This window comes from Sinohyriopsis cumingii, chromosome 4, assembly GCF_028554795.1.
Source record: "Sinohyriopsis cumingii isolate HCF-2022 chromosome 4, ASM2855479v2, whole genome shotgun sequence".
NCBI classification, from domain to species: Eukaryota; Metazoa; Mollusca; class Bivalvia; order Unionida; family Unionidae; genus Sinohyriopsis; species Sinohyriopsis cumingii.
In genome coordinates, this window is record NC_142964.1 from 95,832,744 (window position 1) to 95,857,697 (window position 24,954).

At 36.7% G+C, this 24,954-nt stretch overlaps 1 protein-coding gene across 5 annotated transcripts; it reads right to left on the reverse strand.

Moving 5' to 3' along the window:
* Nucleotides 1-365: 365 nt before the first annotated feature.
* LOC149801715 (pyroglutamyl-peptidase 1-like) lies at nt 366-24,343 on the reverse strand. Of its 5 annotated transcripts, none has more exons than XM_089956003.1 (5): nt 24,052-24,343; nt 20,811-20,924; nt 18,389-18,558; nt 15,204-15,436; nt 366-981 (listed from the first exon to the last, which is right to left on the reverse strand). In XM_089956003.1, exons 2-5 carry the CDS (start codon nt 20,854-20,856, stop codon nt 813-815), a joined length of 618 nt encoding a protein of 205 aa, XP_089812129.1. In that variant the 5' UTR covers nt 20,857-20,924; nt 24,052-24,343; the 3' UTR covers nt 366-812. The 5 variants fall into 5 exon arrangements, with proteins under 5 accessions (XP_089812129.1, XP_089812128.1, XP_089812126.1 ...); XM_089956002.1 differs by having other exon boundaries at nt 23,824-24,343; XM_089956000.1 differs by having other exon boundaries at nt 23,580-24,343.
* Nucleotides 24,344-24,954: the final 611 nt, after the last annotated feature.

The window sequence follows — 24,954 nt, forward strand, 5'->3', positions numbered from 1 at the left end:
CCATCACTTATATATTTTTACATAACCGATATTAACTTTGGCACTTTAAAATCCTAAATCTGAATCAAATTGTTATGAGAAATTTTACATAATTGCTATTGAATTTAAATGCTTTATAATTATTAAATAATTCTTTATAAAGCTGCGGCTATCTCCCACCACACTGCTTAAGTACACTAGTACTAAAATTATTTTTTTTCACTGAGGTCACGCTACTATGTCAGAATGTGTTACAGTCAATCTAATACATGCATGATTTAATAATATAATTAACTTCACCATAATATGGTGTATTGTAACGTTGTCTTTTGGCATTTAGACAAACACTGTGTTTATGTAAAGTCACTATGCGAGAATGAAAAGCATGTTCTATCTCACCTTTATTATTTATAAAAAGCATTTTTAAGTCTTGAACTCTGGTCTTTTTTATATATAACACACGGGGTGTTACAATATATACCAAACAAAGAAATTTAATAGTTCCTTAATGTAAGCCATAAATGATACCCTAAACAAATCTGAATACATTGTCTACATCCATCTCTGCTGTGATTGCCAAGGTTAGCATCCTGTACTTCGTACTGGTGAGCTAAAAATCTATTAATCAATATGTCATTTATTGTATCAATTTATGAGTTATCTAATTATTTGATTCATTTACACATGAACAGTGCAGTCTGATTAATTAGACTCTAGAAAATTATATTACACAATCACAATGCAGAACTGAAGCTTATACTTATTTTGCTTTCCCCTGTAGAAAATCAGAAGAGTCAAAAAATGTCACTTCGAGTTCTCTCCCATCATTTCCATTATTGTAGTTTTTCTTCTATCTGTTTCAACATAGCAGTGATGGCAACTTTTAGACCTTCTGCAAGCTCCTGTACCGTGTAAGGCTGATCCAAAGGAGGCACGTGTATAAAGGCTGTCCTATGTTTGTTTATGTGCAATGATGTGAAGTAGGAAAAATCGCATAAATACCTGGAAATACAAGCGATGAGGTTATAAAGATTAAAATCAGTGCTAATATGCTCTAGCTAGGATATGGTAAGGGCTTGGTGCCAGTCCTCATATCTATAAACAGGAGACAAGACATATCACAGATGTACAAATTTACCAATTAAAAACTATATCAAACAGCTGCTTGTAATTTGGCTTGACAAAATTTGACTTGTCAAAAACAACTGTATAAACTAAGTTAGATTTGAGGCTCTGGATAAAAAAAAGTTTGACAGTTTCATGGATCCATGAGTAAACAAAAGTTTACATCTCATCTGGACAGTGAATAATTCCTAAACCTCTTAAAATACTCTAATATGAGTACTTTTAATATCATCAGGAGTAATTGCTAATACTCTGAAACTGCTCTGATATGAGTATTTTTAATATCTTAAGACTTTTAAATAATCCAGCCCAAATCTTACTTCAGCTGAAATGTCTACAGAAATTTTTCAGGATTAAATCTGCTGCTACTTTGCCATTTGCTTGAAACCAGTAGATGGCTGATCTTGCTAGTACCACTACCTTTAAACAATTTCTAACCCCAAACACATTATTGCTTATTATTGGATGACTTATCCAAACCCCAAATAAATATTACTTATTATTGGATGACTTATCTAAACCCTAAGCATGTATTACTTATTATTGGATGACTTTATTTAAACCCCAAACAAATACTACTTATTATTGGATGACTTATCCAAACCACAAACAAATATTACTTATTATTGGATGACTTATATAAAGCCCAAAAACATTATTGCTTATTACTGGATGACTTATTTAAACCCCAAACAAATATTACTTTTTACTGGACGACTTATCCAAACCCCAATCAAATATTACTTATTACTGGATGACTTATCTAAACCCCAAACAAATATTACTTATTATTGGATGACTTATCTAAACCCAAAATAAATATTACTTATTATTTGACAACTTATCTACAACCCAAACAAATATTACTTATTACTGGATGACTTATTCAAACCCCCAACAAATATTACTTATTATTGGATGACTTATCTAAACCCCAAACACATTATTACTTATTACTGGATGACTTATCTAAACCCCAAACAAATATTACTTATTACTGGATGACTTATCAATACCCTAAATAGATATTTATAGGTTACTGCATTTGCAGGGATCGTCCTGGGCTTCGCCAATGTCGCAAACTGCGATTTTTTTTCCTTATTGGCGACAAAAATATCCCATCTGGCGATTTTTTTGGCGACAGACTTTTTGGTTATTTAATCTGTACATACAATCATGGATTTGGACTGGATAAATTAAAAGGGAGAATGAAAGGAAGCCACAAACTTGACTAAGCAATGCATTGGAATCAATCTGTTACACAAACGATCCTTTGTTCGTATTGACAACCCCATCTTTACAGTGTACTGTTACATCATAATCTGCTTATGCTGACATCTGGGCTGAGTACTGTATGCTGTGATACAGTCAATCATGCTACCGAACTATACCTACAACTGACCGACTTCTGAAGACGCGAATAGAACAGATACAATTAATTGAATGGCTAATCCTTCTGTTGTTTTTTTACATATACCAATACAATAGTTTTGCTGAACCTTCATAGAAAACTGATAACCTTTGAAGTACCGACTACTGTGTATAAATACAAAGCAAATGGAAAAAATCTCAATCACAATTATATCTGTCGCCAGTGCAACATTATCATGAGCTAACGGAAGTTAGACGTTGCGTGTTCATCATCTCATCCTAAGTTACAAAAATTAACAGCATTTGGATTTAGTGCAAATTCATCAGACAATACAGTCACTGAACCCGATGATAAACCTTGCAGTCCAACATCATCTACATGTAGTGCTTCAAGTGCAACACCACATTATGATGAACGGGGCAAAAATTCCTGAAAATGTCTAGACAGTTGGAAACTTGGGTGTCCGTGGCTGAGATATGATAAAAAGTTAAAACAGATGTTCTGTGATGTATGTATCAAGGCAAAGTTCATCAATTCATTTACAACTTGCTGTGATATTTTGAAGAAGGAGTGTGTCACCAAACATGAATCCAGGCGGGGTAAGTAATATTTGTGCATTTTACTCATTGATCTTTTCCTTTTGCCATCAATCCCGTGTTATGGCTGCATAGACTTAAACTCTGCAACAAGAAATAGCAAAAAAAAACAAGTTTTGCATAATTAAAAATAATTATTTATTTCTCAAAATATAGGAGTGAAAGAATCCCTAAATTGGGTGTGAATTTATGTTTATATATATGGTCCAATATTGGCAGGTGTTGACTCGTGTAAGTTTCATTCGTGGGAATGGAGATCCTATTTTGCTTGTCAAGAAATTTATGCAGCATTCAGTGATCATTCTTGGGATTTAGGAAGCAATTCACTACAAGCTTTGTGAAGCTAGCCGTAATGGGGGGGGTCATTTAATTACGGAATGCATGCAATCGACGGTCGCATTATATGTCACTTATCTTACATTGCAATGTATGATCATAGGGTTTTATTATTATTAAAATGTCAACTAAAGTTGATAATGCATTTTTTTTCAGGTAACAACAGTCATACATTTGCACAAACGGTGAAACTTTGAAACTGCATTCAACAAGTGGGCAGCCCTAAAATTGTGACAAATCTTCATGTAACACTTTGGAACATTTTGTTAATGCTTGTTGTAATTAAAGTATTAACTAACCCATCTTTTGTAATTTTCATTGCCTGTTACATTAATAGACTAAATTAACACTTGGAAAAATGTACACTACTTGTTCTGGCGACACTTTTTGAAAATTGAGGTTGGTGATTTTTTTGGCGACAGCTTTTTAAAAGCCAGGACCATCCCTGAAAATTTTGTACAGGAAAATATGAACGAGTTTTCGGATGGAATACTGCAAGAACTTGTGAGTGCAGTATATCCTTCCCACAAAACGAGTTCATATTTTCACATACAAATGCAGTAACCTTTTTATTATATGCTCATTTTTTTTTATTCTACCTAAGGTTTAATTATATAAACAAAATACACTACAAGAAACAACGTAAATGAATGAATGCCATATTCCAAACTAAATACACAAGCGCAGATTTGACATTACACAATGACATTATTAATGCGCACATAACTCCGCCCAGATAAATTTGAACTTAGTCGCGCAGTCGACATAACTTTTGAAAGAAAATGGCGTGTCTAGTTAAAATTGAAATTTGCAGTCATATTGTGAATGAATGCGCATTGCAACAACTTTTCCATTTGATCTGGAATGAATATATTTTGGTATTTTGTTTCGATTCGACAAAAGTTTGTGATTTTGGACTGGATTCATCTGTGCAAATTATACATGAAATACATCGGATTGAAGTGGCGCGGGAGAAGCGTGTTTACGTCTGCAAATGTGTTTCTGTCATTGAAAGTTTGAAATCATAACGTGGGAAAAATATGAAGTCTTTCAATTGCAATTATCAAAAAGACGCTATGGAATTTAAAGTTTATTTCATTTTGAGTGCAGTAAGGAGGATGCAATTGCACTTATCATCGAAATTACAGCACAATTTTGAAATGTGTAATCCAGATTGAAAACCTATGACATGGCTCATGTAATTCGGATTTGTAGAATTAAGAAAAAACATTTTGAGGAAATTCAGGAAGTAAAACTGTAAGTATATTTTATTTTGCCATTCTTATCACCAGATAGAGAAGACAGTATATGCCATGTCACCTGTATGTTATTTGTAAGGACATAATCTTCCGTCTTTTATATATTGTAGCTAGCCTAAATCCGTAACATTGTATCAACATGGAATGTGCCAAAACAGCTGGGTTTTTTTGCAGTCCACGAAATATGTTTTAGTTCATTCAGAAACAAATTTAAATAACCACAACGTAAAGAGCCTCTTACGCGAGTGTATATGATTTGTTTACAAATCAAAAGTGCTGGTGTCTGCATCATTGTTTGTTTACAATAGAAAGTAGTTCCTTTATTCACGTGAATGCTATATGTGTATTGTCGCGCATGTTCAGTGTCGGGGAATACTGAACGATTCTGACAATGTAAAGTTAACAGGGAAAAAAATGAGCATATAATAATACTTATTACTGAATGACTTATCCAAACCCCAAATAAATATTACTTGTTACTGGATGACTTATCTAAACCCCAAACACATTAATACTTATTACTGGATGACTTATCCAGACCCTAAGCATGTATTACTTATTATTGGACGACTAATCTAAACCCCAAACAAATACTACTTATTACTGGACAACTTATCTAAACCCCAAATAAATATTACTTATTATTGGATGAATTATCTAAACCCCAAATACATATTATTGTATTAGACGACTTATCAAAACCCTAAACACATATTACTTATTATTGGATGACTTATCTAAACCCCAAGCAAATATTACTTATTACTGGATGACTTTATTTAAACCCCAAGCAAATATTACTTATTATTGGACAACTTATCTAAACCCTAAACAAATATTAGTTATTATTGGATAACTTATCTAAACCCCAGACAAATAGTACTTATTACTGGACAACGTATCTAAACCCCAAACAAATTATTACTTATTACTGGTTGACTTATCTAAACCCTAAGCATGTATAACTTATTACTGGATGACTTTATTGTTGTTGTTGTTGTAGGGTTTAACGCCATTTTTCAGCACAAGATGGGCTATACATGGTGGCCAGTATTAATGGTGGAGGAAGAACCCGGGAAAACACCGGAAAGAACCACCGACCCACGAGAAGCTACTGGCAAGCTTTCTCACATACCCACATTAGCCGAAGATGACTTTATTGAAACCCCAAGCAAGTATTATTTATTACTGGATAACTTACCTAAACCCCAAACAAATATTACTTTTTATTGGATGACTTATCTAAACCCCAAACAAATATTACTTATCACTGGATGACTCATCTAAACCCCAAACAAATATTACTTATTACTGGATGACTTATCTAAACCCCAAACACATTACTGCTTATTATGGAATGACTTATCCAAAACCCAACAAATATTACTTATTAATGGATGACTTATCTAAACCCCAAACAAATATTACTTATTATTGGATAACTTACATAAACCCCAACCAAATATTACTTTTTATTGGATGACTTATCTAAACACCAAATATTACTTATTATTGGATGACTCATCTAAACCCCAAAACAAATATTACTTATTATTGGATGACTTATCTAAACCCCAAACACAAATTACTTATTATTGGACAACTTATCTAAAGCCCCATTATTCATGAATGATTTATCTAAACCCCAAACAAATATTACTTATTATTGGACGACTTATCCAAACCCCAAACACTTATTACTTATTTTTGGACCACTTATCTAAACGCCAAGCACTTGTTACTTGTTAGTTATTACTGGATGACTTATCTAACGTAACTTCATACTGTAAATAACATGCTACTGGGACAAAATGCCAATCCAGATGCAACACATTACCAGAAAAAATACAATGTACCAATCTAACAAATGAAATTGCGAAGGACTCAAGTAAAAGGTCAGAAATAGGGACAAAACCTCACAACTTTATGTACCTGCCCAGCAGAAACACTGCAGCATTTACTATTCAATTAAAGTGTTAAACTAAATTGGCCGCAAGGACAAGTGAACTTGTTGTGTGATGCTTCACCCATTATGTACTATCCATCATCTTTTGTGTATCATGTGTCACAATTATTATTTACAACTTCTAAAAAACCACTTGACCAAACTGCACAATGTCAATGGGAACATTATGGCACCAGGGCCTTTCAGATATGTTCAAATAATTTCCAATTCATCGTTATGTATGGTTGCTATTATTAGAACTAGAAAACCTTTAAACAGCTTCTCAAAAATACTTTCTCAACAGAATTCCAAAGTTTACAGAAAGCATTCTGGCATGAAGAGTTTTCAAAAAGGCTCAAATAATGTTTTTCCACCATTAAATATGGCAATCATTACCAACAAATAAAAATCCTTTCAATAACTTTCTCTCAAAATCCACTCTACAATTCATTCTAGCATGATTCCCTTTTAATTTTGTGCTGTTGCTCAAAATGGAAAATCTTAAAATGGCTTCTCAAATCCCACTCCACAGATCATGACCAAATTTAAGAAGAAACATCCTGGAACAAAGGTCTTTGAAATTTAAAAAAATTATGATGATGCAACATCAAACATGGTTCTCGTTACTGATTGCAAAATAGCCTTGAAACAACTTTTGTCAAAATACACTATAGAATTTTACCAAATTTGAACTAGAGCACCCTTGTGAAAATGACCTTCATATTTATTTTAAGTAATGCCCTTCCATCATCAAATATGACCACTGCTATAAAATATAGACTGATGTTCTGCTGTCTGAAAAGAATTTCCAGGAAATCAAGATAGCACCTTATATTTTTGAAAACTGCAGAGTGTTGAAACTATCTCTGACATTCTTAAATATGTTCTGCAAATTAACCACTGTTGTAGCCATATTGGTTAAAAGATCGTCATCATTTTCTTTTAGAACAAAGCATACATCATTGGATGATTTTGGTGAAAACCCAATGGCAATTTGACCATCCATTCAGAAGGGTAGTAATAACAAGATTTTCAAGCTGGCTGTCGCTGCAGCAATATTTGGTAAAAGATCAGCAATATTTGCATTTAGGCCCAACTAGATATCATGAGAAAACTCCAATGTCAATGTAACATTCCACCAAGGATGAGCAGTGATAACATGACTTTCATGATGGCCACTGTGGCGGTCAGTTTGGATTTCATACTGGCACAAATTTTCACTTAAAAACAACTTGGCATCATAAGAAATCTTCCAGCGAAACCCATGTTGATTATGACACTCCATTCAGATGGAGTAGCAATAACAATATTTTCAAGATGTCTGCAGTGGTGGCATCCTGGATGTCAGATCAGCACCATTTTCATTTAGGACCAACAAAAAATCATAAGAAATCTTTTAGTGAAAACCCTATGCTGATAAGACCAGCCAATCAGAAGTTGCTATAACAAGCTGGTTAATATGGCCACTGTGGCAGCCATATTTGCTGTCTTTGCAGCATTATTTTCATTTAGGATCAAACTATACACCATTGGAAGACTTCCTGTGAAAAACTCATTTTGGGGAATTTCCATTCTTCAGAAGTAGAAATAATACAATTTTCAAGATGGCTGCTGCTGTGGCCATATTGATGTCATATCAACAACATGCTCATTTAGGACCATCACAAGTCTTTCAGTGAAAACATCATGCTGACACAACCTGGTAATAACAACATTTTCAACATGGCCATGGTGGTGGCAATATTGGATGTGTGTGTGTGATTTAGATTTTTAACGTAGCTTTAACAATTTTTCAGTCATATCACTATGATGTCTGCAGTGTGACAGTTTATAGTGATGTCTAGCACTGGGGCATCATGCCACAGACATGCAGCATGATGTCCCATCCAGTCTCTTATCCTGACACCAGGCTGACCAGTCCTAACACTAACCTCTTAATGCTGAGCACCAAGTGAGGCAGCTGTTAGTACCATTTTTGTAAGTCTTTTGTATGACTCGGCCAGGGTTCGAACCTGCGACCTCCCACATGTGAGGCAGACGCTCTAACCACTAGGCTGCTGGAGCGGTCAAAACTGGATGTTCAAGCAGAACTATTTTCAATTAGGACCAACAAAGCACCACAAGAAGTCTTCTGGTGAGAACCCTGTGTCAATATGACTTTCCATTCACAAGAAGCAGCAATAAAAAGATCTTAAAGACAGCTGTCATGGCAGCCATACTGGACATCAGACCGGCACAATTTATGTCGGTCATACTGGATGTCTGAGCAGTATCATTGTCATTTTGGACCAACTAGACCTTGGGATGAATGTGTGTGTGCAAAGTATAATTACAATCCTTCTAGTTACAACAAGTAGCAATAACAGACTTGTGCTAACAGATAGGTACTGAACAATATGATATCCCATAGGTTTTTCTGGTCTATAACTGTAGAGCTAAAAAAATCATAAAAGGCCTTTCCAGGGTTGAGCAAATCCCACAGTCCAAAATCTAGGAATATAATTTTTCTGGTAAAATATGTTTCTTTGCAAATACTTACCAAATCATAATATATCTTAGGAGAATTAGTACTATTGTGCAAATACAGCCCTCCCAGATAAAACTGCAGAATGTGGTATTAGATCTCCATCCCATGGCATGGATAATATCAGAGAACAGATCAGGTTAAAGGCAATGGTTTTGGCCTTTGCTCTAACATCATGAGCCAAAATACGTAACAAATTCACCTGAGTTGGAGATATTTCAGGATATGCTGGTAAAATAATTCACTTAATCCAGGATGAAAGGGTCTGTGCTATTATATCGTCCTGTCCCTGTTTGAGGGGTAAAAATAACTGTGGTCCCCCTCTATGGAACGGCAATGTCTTTTTAAGATACAACTTCAATGCTCGTATTGGATCCTGTAAGTGGCCTTTAGTGGAAGTGTCCAGATTAGTCAGTGATTTCAGTTCAAAAGTCTGGTCACTGATGAATGGAAGCCTGTTCTTGGTGATGCAAGTGGGAACTGTCAAAAGTGAAACTGACTTGTTTTGTAATTCGGGTCCCTTAATAAGGCAGGCATTCACTAATCTGCATGCCATCAGTATTATGACAAAGGTCTTGTAAGAAAGGTGAGCTAAAGATACCATGCAAGTGGTTCAAATGGCATTTTGTTCAAACAGGTTAGTAACCATGACAGGTTTCACTTTAGGCACAAAGCCAACACTTTAAACCATACATAATCAAAGGTGGAGAGAAGGTGTGTGTGATCTAGATTTTTTAACATAGCTTTAACAATTTTAGCCATATCACTATCATGTCTCTGCAATGTGGCAGTTTATAGTGATGTCTAGCAGAGAAGCATCATACTACAGACATGTTGCATTATCCAGACACCAAGCCGACCAGTACAAACACTAACCTCTTAATGCTAAGCGCCAAGTATGGCAACTGTTGGTATTATTTTTATGAGTCTTTGGTATAACTTGGCTAGGTTTCGAACCTGTGACCTGTTGCATCCGAGGCAGTTGTTCAAACCACTTTGGCCACGAGAATGTTTAGATAAGTGTTTTGTACAATATACTCTCTTCCACAATGATGATCACGGAGCAGTAACCTTTGATTGTGCTTGGTGCTAGAGAAAGAAGTTAGCTATTTCAAGTACAGATGCTTGTAGTGGTAGAATGTGTTCTTGTGACCACCACTGCATAAAATCTTTCCATTTACTTTCATATACTTTCAGGTGGAGGGCCTTCTTGCTCGAGTGATTCTCTCTATGACTGATTGTGAGCACTGTTTATTTCTGTGGGTCTGTTTAATATGATCTAGACGTGCAGGTTCAGTAACTCTGGGTTGGGTGAAACAACTGCCATCGTGGTTCTTTGAGTAGATGAGGGAAATTTGCAATTTCCCAAGGAATTTCTGTTGTGAGGTTATGGAGGTCATTAATCCACAACTTCTCCCATCTGAGTGGTGCAATGACGATGAGGCAACACTTTGATTCTCTTGCTTTTTGTATCACCTTTGGAATCAGAGGTGTTGGAGGGTAGGCATATGGTTCCAGAATGGATAATGCATCAACTGCCCTGGCTTTGGGATCTGGGACTGAAGAGACAAAGGTTGGGAGCTTGATATTCCACCTTGTTACAAACTGATCCACCAGTTATCGGTCCCACTGGGTGCATATCTGAGTGAAAACCAAGGCACGATGAGACTATTCCATCTGTAAAAGTTGACTGTTTTGAGATAAAGAATCTATTACGTTCAGATGTCCAGGAATATGACAGACTTGTATGTGGATTTGCTGTTGATGACAACACTTTAGAAGATCCCAAACCAATATGGAAAAATCTAGGGACTTGGTTCGGCCTTGCTGTTTGAGATAAGTCACCACCGCAGAGATGCTGGATAGAATGAGGACTCCCTTGACAGTTAAAATTTCCTGCCACCAGTAAAAGGCTTTCAAAATGGCCTTCATCTCAAGGATATTGATATGTAGATGCAGGTCCTGGAGAGACCACACACCACTGGCTTCCCAAAAAGATGGCAGTAAGTGTGCCACCCCCCACCCACCAACATCATTTTTTGAGAGATGGAGGCAGTTGTGTACAGAAACTTTGGCATAAACAATCACTACTACTTCTCTGTCTTTGTCCACTTTGGTTCATGAGAACTGTCATTTCAATGTGAAGAACTATGATGAGACAGCTTGTCAGAGATTTGTGTTCCACTCATGTCCCATTGTTCCTTTCATTGGTTTCCCAAAATGTCCCTGTATAGGTGCTGCAATTGAGGGGCAAGAAAATTTGTCTCCTTAGTGTCTTGTTTGCATACTTTGTTGATCTGGTTGTTAAGATAACGGTTATGATTATAGCTTGGCTTTATGATGATCCTTAAGGAAGATGGAAGTGGAAAACAGTGCACCTTGTTCTGCCAACTGTAAATTTGCAGTTGCTGTGACAATATTGGCTAAAGTATGTTGAGCAGCTCTGTTCAAGACCCGGGCCATTCTAAAGACAGAATCCCATGCATGTACCATGGAATTTGGAGTAAGAGGTGATGAGCTCTGTTCAACTTGTTGGAGACAGCCATTGATATCAAGTCCAATAAAAAGCCCATGGCTACCACACTGATGAAGGTCACTGAAAGATGTTCGATCCATACAAATAGAGTATAGTTCTGTCATCCCCATAGCTACAATGTCCCGGTTGACTGTTGGGGTTTCCAAATGAAAATCTGGTGCATGGCAATAGTAGAACTTCTGATTAAAGCTTGATGGAAGGCATTTTTGTGAGATAAAGAGACAGCTGATGCAAGGGTCTTGTAATTGATGATGTAAACAGTTCAAAATGTCTGTGATTCTGGAAGACTGCACAAGCAATTTTGATGTTGTATACTTCCTTTTTCATCAACAGATGCTAGACCTCTGGTCCAGGTAGTTGAGACCTCTGGTCCAGGTAGTTGAGACCTCTGGTCCAGGTAGTTGACAAAGTAAGGAGGCAGGCAGAACTCTGGAAGTAAAAGGCAGAAAACTTCGATGGAAGCTCTGAAGGCTGAGTCTTAGCTTGCATGAGGTGAGGTTGACGTTTGAGCAATCCGCATATCGGTGGAACAAAAGGATACTTTGTTTTGTTCGTTCACTCTCTGTTTATCATCAAAAGTTGCAGAGTGGAACCTCGAGGCGGCAAGGCCTAAAAGTATCATTAGCAATGAGGAGTCCTGTGGTGGTGACAAAGGTGATGGGCTGTCTCTGATCATGTAGATTTCTGTGTTTTATATTTTCATAACTGGAGAGCCCTTTATTGATTTATTTCCGCTATCCACCAAAAATTCCCGCACTGAGGACATGTCAGCATTTAGGTTTATAGTGTCTTAGCTGTGTGTTTCTGTGCTTTGCGCATGGTCTAATCTGCAAGACAAATAGAACAGAACATATAAGCCTGTTGTAGCTCTGCACCTGTCTTATTAATGAACACAAAGTTGGTGCAGAGCTATGCCTTAAAGCATTACCTGTAAAGGTGCAGATGAATTTAATAAAGCTATAAAGCATCCGGGTAAATTTCTCATTGAAATCTCCATTATAGTAATGATAACATGCCGACAGCATGGCTAGACGGACAGATCCATCACTAAGATCCCTGTACAAACTATTTGGCTGGACCATTTCAACAAAAAGGTCCCTAACCTGGGACAGCTGGACCACTGTGTCGGCTGGACTACTAGTGTCAGCTGGACAGTTGGCAATGTCGGGATGACCATTGACTGCTGGATGGTCAGTAATAGTACAGCATTATTAAGAGTTGGATCCAACGGATCCAGCATGAACCCCAAGCTCCCAGACTTACAGGCCTGAAGGTCATACTCGAACATGCAGGGGGACTTACATCTCGGGGTGGGGTGGGGTGTGTGTCTAAATTTGAGGAATACTCCCCAATGAGTCAGTATCAACAATAACGAACCGTATGTTGTCTTCCTTGATTTATTCCGCCTTTCCTTCCCTTTAATGATGAAAGGACAATCGCTGTGAACCTGCATTTCATGTGTATAGTAAATCTATCCTCTTGAAATGACACGAGAAAACAGAGCATAGATTAGCAAATTAGTAAGTGACTAACTAGCTACTAGCATATTTTGTCAGATCAGTATATGACTAATTACCTAATTAGGTATTTATAGATGTTGCACATCAGAGACACTGTATATATAGCACAAACAAGAGTCATTGTAGACTTCCATGCTCTGAAGTTGCATATAAATCATTTAAACTGACAGTTTGCTGAAATGACACCAAAAAAAGGTAAAGAAAGCAGAAACTGGTAATGTGTTGAGATTACTAGGTTGCTAAAACTCTGTCATAACTAATAGATCAGTGACAGAGTCGTGTCAGAAAACTATGACCCTGTTTTAAACTTATGCTGGGTGCTTAGTTAATAATTAAACCATAATTCTATCAAAACAGCATGAAATATGAATTAACTAAGCATAATTATCAAGCAGCACTTCAGAATTTTGCTAATAAGAGTTCTGTAACAGACTGAGTAAGTGAATAAAGTCAAAGGTATGCTAACTCGTTGTTGTTGTTGTTGTAGCGTTTAACGCCATTTGCAGCACAAGACAGGCTATACATGGTGGCCAGTATTAATGGTGGAGGAAGAACCTGGGAAAACCCCGGAAAGAACCACCAACCCACGAGAAGCTACCGGCAAGCTTTCTCACTTATCCACATTGGCCGAGCCCGAGACTCGAATTGCTATCTCGAAATAACCTTGTATAAGGTCAACAATAGGATGATGGGATAGTGGCTATACAGGACGAAGTCCCAACAAGTGACAAATCACTCAAAAAGTGGCAGAAATTGTAAAATAATGAACACAACCTGCAGTAGATCGATAATTCTGCACGATAAATTCAAAATGAACGTAGGATGGGCCCATAGGAACACAAAAGTGGCTGGATTGTCAGAGGATAAATTGTACAATGTGTAGTCTGTACAGCAGCAAAGCTAAAAACTGACCTTGTGGTATCAAGAGGAGGTAAGAGGTAAGAGGCAAGAGCTATTGCCCTTTGTCTACTGGTCTAGAGAGTGAAAGATGAATTTTCATCTTTTAATAGGGCTAGATTTGCAAGGTAGCAGGCCTAATGTGTTGTGATTGGGCAACATATTCAAATGAGAAAGTTCAACCATAGAACATGAAAGTAACATACAAGTATGCTAACATTCTCTCCACTATGTATATTGCAAATGTAAACAACTTCACCTTACACCAGTCACTCCCTCAGAAGTTCATAGTATCTGTAGAATGCCCCATAAGACAAAACAGACATAATTAGAAGCCTTTCATAAAAAATGCCATATCTATACCTATAGCCATTCTGGAGGACAAGTGATAACATTTTAAAGATGGCTGCCATGGTAGCTACAGTTGAAGTCTGCAGAGAACTATTTTCATTTTGGGCCACCTAAACCTTTGGATGGATGTGTCTGTAATGTTCTGAGGCAATTCCCCCTCTCCTTCCTTACTTTCTCTAGTTTAGAAGGAGAAGCAATAAGAATCCTGTGCTAACAGATAATGGACTCTGGATGACAGATGAAAGTCCATCAAATGAGTTCTTTCGGTTTATGACTCGAGCTAAAACAAATAGCTTCTCAATTTTATTTCAGTAGTTTTAGAAAAGAAGCCTTTGAATTATTTTCTATTTTTATTAATGGCTAATATATTTGATAGCAGATAATTCCATTCAAGAGATTTTGAGAAGTCATTTGAAGCTTCTTCTATTTTATTAATCACAACCATATCTGATAACAAACTTAAAACATTTTTATGCCATATGATATCAAATTTGGTTGAATTATGCTCTGTAATTTTTTTTTAAAGAAATTGTTCTGAGATTTTATATTCTAATAGTGGTGGCCATATTGAAGGTAGATCAGCATCCTTTGCATTAAAATTAAAAGGCTTTCATACCAACATGTTTTCTGCCAAATTTGGTTGAAATTGGTCTAGTGTTATTATTTATAACAAGTTGAAAATAAAACACAAGATAGATACAGGACCATACCCTAAACTGCCTGAGCTAAAAACAAATAAATTGCTCGGTCTTTTCTTTTATACCTTCCAGCATCATGAGAGACCACAGCCTTAACCTTTGAATCAGAGTTGTTGATGTCTGCACACACTATATTCATCTTGATTCCTGCAATGATACATTCATCTGCCCCATGTACACAACAGTTGGCCTCCGGGAGACAACCCTTAACATCGCTTCTTTCATAGCCATAATTAAACGCTTTCTGCTCAAGTGTTAACTCTGATGCAGTCCCTGATACACCAACATGAACCACCAGCTGAAAAATATAGTAAACAGCGTGTGTATGATTTGGAATTTTAATGCAGCTTTAAAATAATTTCAGTCATATTGCTATGATGCCTGCAGCATAGCAGTTTATAGTGATGTCTAGCGCTGGGGCATCATGCCGCAGAATGTAGCATGAAGTCCCACCTAGTAACATTATCCTGACACTAGGCCAACCAGTTCTAACACTAACCTCTTAATGCTGAGCACCTAGCATGGCAGCTGTTAGTACCATTTTTATAAGTCTTTTTGGTATGGCTTGAACCTGCGACCTTCTGCATCTGAGGTGGATGCTCTAACCACTAGGCCACCGTAGCAGTCTCCACTAAACAGAATGAACATTACTATATCATATGCAATTTTTAAAGGTTAATTTTTTACTATTTTTACACTTCTTGCTCTTCTGTAAAAATAAATGTTTACCATATTTACTTACTTTATAAGTCCACTTGCAAACTGCACAGACCCAAATTTACCACTGCATAATGCACCAGCAAATAAATATCTGTGTTGCTTACAGTTGGACTTTATTTATAATCCACTATATACACACATTAACTTGGTCCCTTCATCCATCAAAAACAAGATTTTACAAATTCAAGATAATTTCATAAAGATGGAAGGAGTAAGAACAACCTGTTCCCATTCTTTGCCAAAATTAAAATCCATATTTACATGTGGTTATATTAAGGGTCCATGTATCACAGACAGAGGACAGTGATTTGTTATTAATGTCTATAAAGTTCATTAAACTTTGAAAAAAACTAATAGTAAACCAGGGGTGAGAAAAAAATGGACTCAAAATATTGGTCAAGGCCAGTGACCTCTTTCTCCTGTCTAAATAAATTAAATTGATTGGAAAATATTGAAAATGTGTTAGACATCATAGTTTGTCAGGAATGTAAAATCTGATCTGGGACAAGTGACTTAGGCTTGTCTTGATTAATATCAAACCTGTGTAGCATCTGTAAATAGTACTGGACATTTCTCCAACTCTGAGACAACACCAGGACACCAGCTCTCCCTTATTAATGGAAATTGTGGTAAAATTTAAAAATAAAATCAGTCTAATGAAAATTACTAGGAACTACTATAAAAGTTTTGTAATGTATCATTTTAAACTAGATTCATTGCTTACTATAATTCAAGATGAGTCATCAGAATCACTGAAGAACGAAAAAACATCTACTCAAATGTACTGGTCAGAGTCTATGTATTTTATAAAATGATTCTGTTTAAATAAAAATTATTATGAAATATCTATTTCAAATATAAATATTAATGAGTTTGTCCTTGATCAATGAATTTTCTACCAAATGTCACTATTCAACTTGTGACCATATACATGCCATCCTCCATGATGTTCTCTTTATTTCATATTTATTCACAGTGGTGGACATCAGATCAGAACCATTTTCATTTAGGTCCAACTAGACATCACAATAAGTCTTCTGGTGAAAACATGATATTAATATGCTTTCCATTCAGGAGTAGCCATAACAAGATTTTCAAGATGGCCACTGTGGCAGCCATCTTGGACACCAGATCAGCCCCATTTTCATTTAGGACCTACTAGACCATAGGATGAGTGTGTGTTTCATCACAATCCTCTAAGCAATTTAGAAGGAGTACTGATAACAAACTTGTGCTAATGGATTGATAGATGATGGACAACGGACTGACAGATAAATGGACAATGGACAACAATTGAAGCCATAAGCTCTTCCGACCTTTCTGGGAAGAAAAAAATGGCTAAAATGCTTGTTCTTAACTCATTCGGCCATAGAGGTTTTTGTCATTTTCGCCTGAAATGTGCGAAGGAAAGACAGTTGGGGGCTATTTCTGAATACATCGTAATACATCGGATTTCAACAGATTTTCCATGAGACTAATGCCTAGTTGTATTAGAAACATCATTTTCCATTGGTTATTTTGCTTGAACATGAGCAGAAGGGTAAAAGTTGGAGTTGTTTTTTGTTTTTTTTTCTTTCCTTAATGGACACATCATTTTCATATGGAGACCGCTCTTTATTCCAAATGCCCATCTTATCCTAGTTTTTGCAACTGTCTGTGTGCAGTTGAGACTGGTCTGCCTTGGATCTGAGGCCAAAATGTCTCAAATCCGGACATAAAATCGCATTCTGACCACGAGCTAATTTTGGGTGGAAAAAAAACGAGTTAATCAAGTTTATGGAAATTTCTTAGAAATTGTCAAAGAATGGCTCTTTTTGTAACTTATGTGCAATACTGATGCACAAATGATGAAATAAATAAGTAATATTCAGATTTGGTGATGTCACCAAAATTCTCCCATTAACTGATTCGGCCACAGGTTTTTGTTGTTTTAGACTGAAATGTGCGTAGGAAAGACATCTGGGGGGCTATTTCTGAATACATCATAATACATCGGATTTTAACAGATTTTCCATGAGACTAATGCCTAGTTGTATTAGAAACATCATTTTCCATTGGTTATTTTGCTTGAACATGAGCAGAAGTGTAAAAGTTGGATTATTTTTTTTACTTAATGGACCCATCATTTTTGTATGGAGACCGCTCTTTATTCCAAATGCCCACCTTATCCTAGTTTTTGCAAAGCATCACCTGTCTGTGTGCAGTTCAGACCGGTCTGCCTCAGATCTGAGGCCAAAAGGTCTAAAATCCAGACACAAAATCGCATTCTGACCACAAGCGACTTTTGGGTGGAAAAAAAAAAACGGGTCCAAAAAACGAGGTTTTTCCCTCTGTATTTTGTAGTGCAACTAGAACTTCCAGATTATTTGGTATCATTTTAGAGCTTTATCAGTCTGCTTTTTTGTAATACCACCCACACTGGTGTATCTTAAATGACCCTGATGCTGCAGAATCCTGGTGCATCTCAGCTCTCCATGACCGAAGACTAGTGTCATTATATTAAGCTAATTCATTCTCAACAGCAACTCACATGTGGATTGTGTTTTTCCCAGAGCTGTGGAACTTTAGACTTCACAGTACAGTATTCTACTGGAATTTCCTCAATTACTAGTTCCCAGTCAACTCCCAGTCCTTGTTTGTACAGCTCCTTGACAGCTTCCCAGCTTGTATTGACCTTGTGCACACCAAATGGACCAAAGCCTATATGATAAAAAGTTGATACATACATTGTTTCAACTGTGTTTGGTGTATGACACAAACATTAAAACGAGGGAAAGAGAGAGCATATAGTTCATATATAATCAAACACATCAATGTATGAAAATGGTAAGAACTATAATTATTGTTGCTGACATAATTTGAGGATCATTAGAATTTTGATGTCATACATTAAATGAGACAAAACCACCATCATCTATTTTTTTTTTGGATTAAATAACTTATTTTTTATTATCGCCCTGAATGTGTACAATCTGCAACTGTCTACACTCTAATGCAGATGTGGACAATTTCCTTAAAATAAATTGATGGGGGCTTACAGACCAAAAAATGATTGTTACAGGCTAGAAAAACCTTTATGTAATTAGACTAGATCTAGATTACAGTCTGACCCAAAAATAATTGATGTGCTAGTAAGCTTTTATATAATTAACCCAGCTCTATTAAAGACCAATGAATGACTGTTGGGCTAGTAAACTTTTATATAAAGTAGCCCAGCTCTATTAAAGACCAAAGAATGGCTGTTGGGTAGTAAACTTTGATATAATTAGCCCAGCTCTATTAAAGACCAAAGAATGACTGTTGGGTTAGTAAAAATATCATGTAACGGACCCAACTGTATTACGGCCCAAGAAATGGTTGCTTGTTGTTGTTGTTGTAGTTGTAGAATTTAACGCCATTTTTCAGCACACAATAGGCTATTCATGGCGGCCAGTATTAATGGTGGAGGAAGAACCTGGGAAAACCCCGGAAAGAACCACCGACCCTCGAGTGGCTACTGGCAAGCCTTCTCACATGCCCACATTGGCTGAATTCGAGATTCGAACCTACGCAGACAGAGGTGAAATGGCAGTAATCCGTAACGGAGAGCGCTTTAGACCACTCGGCCACTCTGGGCCCCAAATGGTTGCTTGTCTGGTAAACCTTCATGTAAGTAGCACAACTGTATTACAGACCAAACCATGAACTCTGGTCTAGTAAACTTTCATGTAATTAGCTTAACTGCATCATAAACGATGCACAACTCCCTTAAAGGAACTGACGCTCAACTGTCCTAACAAAAACCCAGTAATTTATGATAAGACCATTTCTTTTTTTATAAGTGCTGAGTACTGAAACCATCTTTGACATACTTGAGCAACATGAATTTCAAGTTAGCCACTGTGGCAGCCATATTGGATTTAAGATTTGCAGCATTTTCATCTTGGACAAACTAGAAGACTGTTTGTCAAAACCCTCTGCTGAAATGACTATCCATCCATTCAGGAGGAGTAGTGATAAGATCTTCAATATGTTCAATATGTTGCAACCAGATTTGTGGCAGGTAAGATAAGCATCATTTTCAGTCATAATCAAGTTCTGATTGTCAAGATGGTTGCTGTAGTAGCCCTATTGGATGTCAGATCAGCACAATTTTCCTTCAGTGAAAATACCATGTTGATATGACAATCCATCTTGGTAAATGGCCACTGTGGTGGTCATACTGGATGTTTGGACAGCACCATTTTCACTTAGGATCATCTAGATATCATATCAACCATTTTCATTGCAGGACCAACTCTGACATTATAATAACTCTTCTGCTGATATCCCCATGTCAATATGGCTTTCTGTTGAGGAGGAGAAGCCATATGATAGCTGAAGTTGTGGCCACATTGGATGTCATATTGGCACCATTTTCATATACAACTAACAATACATCACAAGAAGACTTTCAGTGAAAATTTCATGTGGATATGACCATCCTTTCCTCCAAAGTAGCAATAAGACTTTCAAGATGGCTGCAGTGACAGCCATAATACATTTCTGAGCAGCGCTAGTTTCATTTGCAACCAACTAAACCTTGGGATGAACATGTGCACAAAGTTTCATGGCAATTTCTAGAGGTTTAGGAGAAAAAGCAAAAACAAAATTGTGCTAACTCATAGACATAGGAAGAGGGACAACAGACAAGAGGCTCTTCTTGTCTATGACCAGTAAAGTTAGAAAAGATTACTTGGCTAGTGAACTTTCATGTAACCAGCCCAACTGTATTAAAAACAAGAATTTTTAGAAGGCTTTTCAGGTAAACTCCATGCTAACTAGCAGGTCAATGATGAATACACAATGGAAATAATTAGAAAACTAAAGTCAGAAGATAGTGAACAAATACAAAAATAACAGTTACTTTATGCTAATAAATGTGAAATGATAGGAAGTTTGACACTATAAGCTCTTATTTCATTGCAACATACCAGTTACAAGAACAGTTTTCTTTGAAGGTTCCACTTCAGATGGCATTGTTGCTACTCTCAAACTGTGGCCTTTAAATCAAGGTAGGTGTAAATCTTTGTTCTTCAAGAAAAATACTGAAAAAAGATACAGCAAATATAGTCAAGCACACAAAAAACACAACAAATGGAAATCTTTGTCCTTCATGATGCACAAGTACTTGTGAATGACATAAATGGTGTATATAATACAGCTTTAATTTTAACAGTAAGACCAGCCCCTGCATGTCACCATCAAATGTGACCTTGACCCAAGGTCAAAAGCACTACTGCAAAATGTGACGTTGACCCTAGGTCAAAAGGATGTGTGAGGATGTCATAGAATGAATCATCTCACCCTCATAATGACTTAGCCAATGTATGATGAAAGTTCAACGTGGAGTTTAGGAAATAAAAACAAATATAAAATCTTGAACTAAAACCTAAACAAAACCTTTCTATGGCTGTTTTGTGGATTGTGACTTTATAGGCTAAATACCATTTCTCAGCACAGCACATGCCATACATGGCGGCTTGCATATCTGATAAACGAAGAGCCCAAGAAGAACCACCAACCCATGGGAAGCTACTGGCAAACTTTCTCACATAAGCATACTGGCCAAGCCCAAGACTCCAAACTAATTAATGCAGACAGAGTGAGATGGCAGTGATCTGTAAAGGCAAATGCCTTCAACTACTTGGCTACCCTGGACCCCTCTATGGACCTGGACCCCTCTATGACCGTAGTCTTCACTCAGTGATCTGAGGAACAAGAATGTAAACCACATAATGACTCATACCAGGTATGAACAAAATCCATCAAGGAGTTTAGGAAATATAAGCAAATAATATAAAAAAATTAACCAGCACCTTAATACAGATTTTCTATGATAGTGACCTCCATCCAGTGTCATTAACCTTCAAAATAATGTTAGCATAGTATGAAAAGAATTTATCAAAGAGCTGAAGAAATATAAGTAAATAAAAAAAAACTTAAACCAAAACCTCAGCACAAATGTTCAATGACTAAGACCTTGACCTAAAAGAAAAAAAAAGAACTTACAACATGAAGAAATATCTTAACTTCGTAACAATTCATGTTATGGATGCAAAGAATCCATCATGTGGTTTTGAGGATATACGCAGATGAAAAACTTTAACCAAAACCAGGGGGCCCCAAATGGCCGAGTAGTCTAAAGCGCTCTCTCCGTTATGGATCACTGCCATCTCACCTTTGTCTGCGTGGGTTTGAGTCTCGGATTCAGCCAATGTGGGTATGTGAGAAAGCTTGCCAGTATCTTCTTGTGGGTCGGTGGTTATTTCCAGGGTTCTTCCTCCACCATTAATACTGGCCGCCATGTATAGCCTATCGTGTGCTGAAAAATGGCATTAAACCCTACAACAACAACCAAAACCATAAACTGTTGATGGCACCTACATTCGATACTGTTTCCTTTGACAGATTTTTTCTCAACCTGAAGTTTGTGGCAAAACCGGATCATGCAGATTTAAGGGTTGGAAAAAGATTAAGACTTCAAATCAGATGAAACAAATGATCCATGGTAATGACTGTTTTGCAACAATAAAAGAAAATAGTAAAATATTACTCAGTATGCATTCATTTCATAAGAGATGATGAAATGAGACAGTGGGTGCTTCCAGTGTCCACAGAACAGACAAAATCCTTGCCATTAGTTTTTCAGATCACTTTATTTTGTGCGCGTGGTCTAAATGACCCATCAAATGGAAAATTTAGGGCCAACTTTTAGACCCAAGTGTTGGTAGCAAATTCATGTTTGAATTTTTTGTATAAATTACAGAAAATATATTGGGGTTATTCTTGCCAAATAGTTATTAATATTCATAATTTTGTCAAAAAACATGATGTGGAACCTATCTGACCTTTCTTGCTCCAATATTGTGCTGAATTAGGTTGGAATGATCTATAATATTCCTATGCAGTGTGAATATACCATTTTTTTTATGGATGTATGAACGTAGGAAACAGCCACAGGATATATGTGCAAACCAGTCACCAAAATATTAGGCAGAATGGTCACTTTGCCAGAATATCCATTGAATACTCTAACATACTGCAGCTAAAGTGACCCTAATACTTTGGGTACATACAATAATGTTTACTAACTGCACATCTTGGTCCTGAACATACCTAACAAAATCATGTAGCGAAATATACATCGATGGTCAGAACTAGTCCTTGGTTAGTACTTAAGATTTAACACGTGCACCTACTACAGTAGTCCTACAATGTAAGATGCATCATATATATTTACCTTCTAGTCCTTAGCTGTGACATGCACCTAGTTCTAAAACGTAAAACGCATCATATGATATTTGTACCTTCTAGTCCTCAGCTGTGATGCGCACCTAGTCCTACAAAGTAAATAAGATGCATCACATATTTGTACCTTCTAGTCCTCAGCTGTGTGCACCTAGTCCTACAACATAAGACTCATTACATAGTTGTACCTTTTAGTCCTCAGCTGTGATGCGCACCTAGTCCTACAAAGTAAATAAGATGCATCACATATTTGTACCTTCTAGTCCTCAGCTGTGATGTGCACCTAGTCCTACAACATAAGACTCATTACATATTTGTACCTTCTAGTCCTCAGCTGTGATGCGCACCTAGTCCTACAAAGTAAATAAGATGCATCACATATTTGTACCTTCTAGTCCTCAGCTGTGATGTGCACCTAGTCCTACAACATAAGACACATCACATATTTGTACCTTCTAGTCCTCAGCTGTGTTGCGCACCTAGTCCTACAACGCAAGACGTATCACATGATATTTGAACCTTTTAGTCCTCAGCTGTGACGTGCACCTAATCTTACAACGCAAGACTCATAACATGATAGGTTTTATTTTGGTAGCACCAAAACAAAAATATCACGTGATATATTTTACGTTCTAGTCCTCCAGAACAAAATACTGCACATAAAACCTCCGATCTCCAAACAACTGTATAACATACTGAATTACACAGCAGCCGGTTAAGCTCCTCAACATTCCACTTAAACGGAAGGAAGAAAAAGTTATCGTAGCTTTTCGCTTGTTTTGTTTGCTCGTTTTTTGTGGGTTTTTTTTTTTCTTTCATTATGAGTATCTTTTTCATTGTATTTTGTTTCTTATATACGGATATTTTGGGTCCGTTTTATTTCTAGCAGTAGCAGAATACTTCATTGTTGGAATGTGCACTTACGCTTCGTGGTCAAAGTTCATAAGTTCCCGTGTTCTTCAAAACTGATCACTTCTATATTCAGGTACGAGAACTCGCGAGACAACTCTCGCTATGGCTGATCGTTCAACGCTGATCGCCGAAAATAAGTTTCTATTATACCTCCCATGGAGGGGAATTACCGCCACAATTATATGCATGCATTTTTATTTTTCCATGATGCATTATTGTAAATGACTGGTTGCAAGTGCTACTTTCATATTCACTAGTTTATTGCGGACTACATGCAATATTTGCCGATATTTGAAATTTGAGGAAGTCATAACAAATTACGCACCTCCAAAACTGAAGATTTGACAACGAACGTGTTCTGATGATCACGGGCTATTTTTATCTTTTGCAAAAATATATTCAACACATTTTTTATCAATAAATATACTAAGTTCAAACAGTATAATCAAGACATGCTCAGTATACCAGGAAGAAGAAGAAAAAAAATGGAAGTGGGGCCAATTGTTTGGAAATATTTTATTACACTTGCAATAAACAGCTTGTTGGCGTAGAGATAATAATTAGTAAATCGCCAGATGAGAGTTGCAGCCCATGGGATAACGGTACCAATTGCGCAAGTCCAGGTGGGCGGAGCTTAAGGTGTAGGAAGATTGCATTCAGAAATAAAGAACAACACTAGCTGTGATTGGTGCATTATGTAAGCGTTGTACTTTCTGTTAGGCTTTAAAAAAAAAGTTGTGCCTCTTGGCAACATGTGAGATTATGTTAATTCCTATCCAGATCATATTTTGTATTTTTTATGATTTTTTTTTTATAATATGGTACACATGTCTGAAACTGTCTGTTGTGACTAGATAACTCTTACCCCTCTCTAGTTCCAGCAGAGTTATCTCTCTTAAATGCAATGGAGTACCT

Coding starts and splice junctions, on each gene's coding strand:
- LOC149801715 (XM_089956003.1), bottom strand. CDS start 20,856: ATGCCATCTGAAGTGGAACCTTCAAAGAAAACTGTTCTTGTAACTG. Junction 18,559..20,810: donor GAAAACTGTTCTTGTAACTG/GTATGTTGCAAT, acceptor TTTATCATATAG/GCTTTGGTCCATTTGGTGTG. Junction 982..15,203: donor GTCTCTCATGATGCTGGAAG/GTATAAAAGAAA, acceptor TTGTATTTCCAG/GTATTTATGCGATTTTTCCT.